Genomic DNA, 788 nt, shown 5'->3' on the forward strand with positions numbered 1-788 from the left:
GAGCGGCCACTGCGCTCCAGTCTGGGCGCCAGAGTGAGACTCCAACTCAAAAAAAAAAAAGAATTCTACACTAAATAAAGGAAGGAAGGAAGAGAGAGGGAAGGAGGGAGGAAGGAAGAAAAAAAGGAAGGGTTTGATTCTACTATATTGGATGAATGAATTAATGAACCAACGAATCTCTATATTGAATGAATGGCTAATGAATGGATGAGTTACTGAATGAGTGAAATAAAGCATCTGCCTCAAGTGAGTGGGTGAATGAAGAAATAAAGAAATGAGCGACTATACATTGAATAGACACATGAATGGATAGTGAATGAATGATAGCCATGCTGGTCGAATAGACGGATGCATAGATAAATACATGAAGGAAAGAATGTCTACACTAAAGGAAGGATGGATTTAATTCTATATTGAGTGAATGGACACATGATTGAATACACGAATGGATGACCTCCATATTGATGGATGGATGGACGGACGGTTGAAGAAAAGCATCTCTCCATTGAACGAATAAAGGAAAGGAAGAGAGAGACTCATTTAAACCTCTTCATGGAGCAAAAGGCCGCGGGAAAGGGGGTTCAGGTGGCAGGGTCGCAAGAGGGCGAAGGAGCCTCCCCTCACCTGCACGTAGTCCACCGAGTCGCCGAGAGCCTTGAAGGCCGTGTACATGACTTCGCGCTTGCCGCCCCAGCGCTGCGCCACGCACACGCACCTGCGCGTCCTCACCAGCGCCTCCACCGCCAGCCGCCCAGGGTCTTCCGCCTCCACCTCGCGGTAAGCGCCGG

General features: G+C 48.0%; 1 protein-coding gene across 1 annotated transcript in view; it reads right to left on the reverse strand.

Annotated features, from left to right (window-relative positions):
* Positions 1-788, reverse strand: part of HAS1 (hyaluronan synthase 1) — a 12,735-nt gene that overhangs the window by 6,035 nt on the left and 5,912 nt on the right. Inside the window, exon 3 of the mRNA XM_021705964.1 lies at positions 625-786. Within this exon, the coding sequence (XP_021561639.1) occupies positions 625-786 (162 nt within the window). The remainder of the gene's footprint in view (positions 1-624; positions 787-788) is intronic.

This window comes from Carlito syrichta, unplaced genomic scaffold, assembly GCF_000164805.1.
Source record: "Carlito syrichta isolate Samal-C Ts95f unplaced genomic scaffold, Tarsius_syrichta-2.0.1 Scaffold314858, whole genome shotgun sequence".
Classification (NCBI taxonomy): domain Eukaryota; kingdom Metazoa; phylum Chordata; class Mammalia; order Primates; family Tarsiidae; genus Carlito; species Carlito syrichta.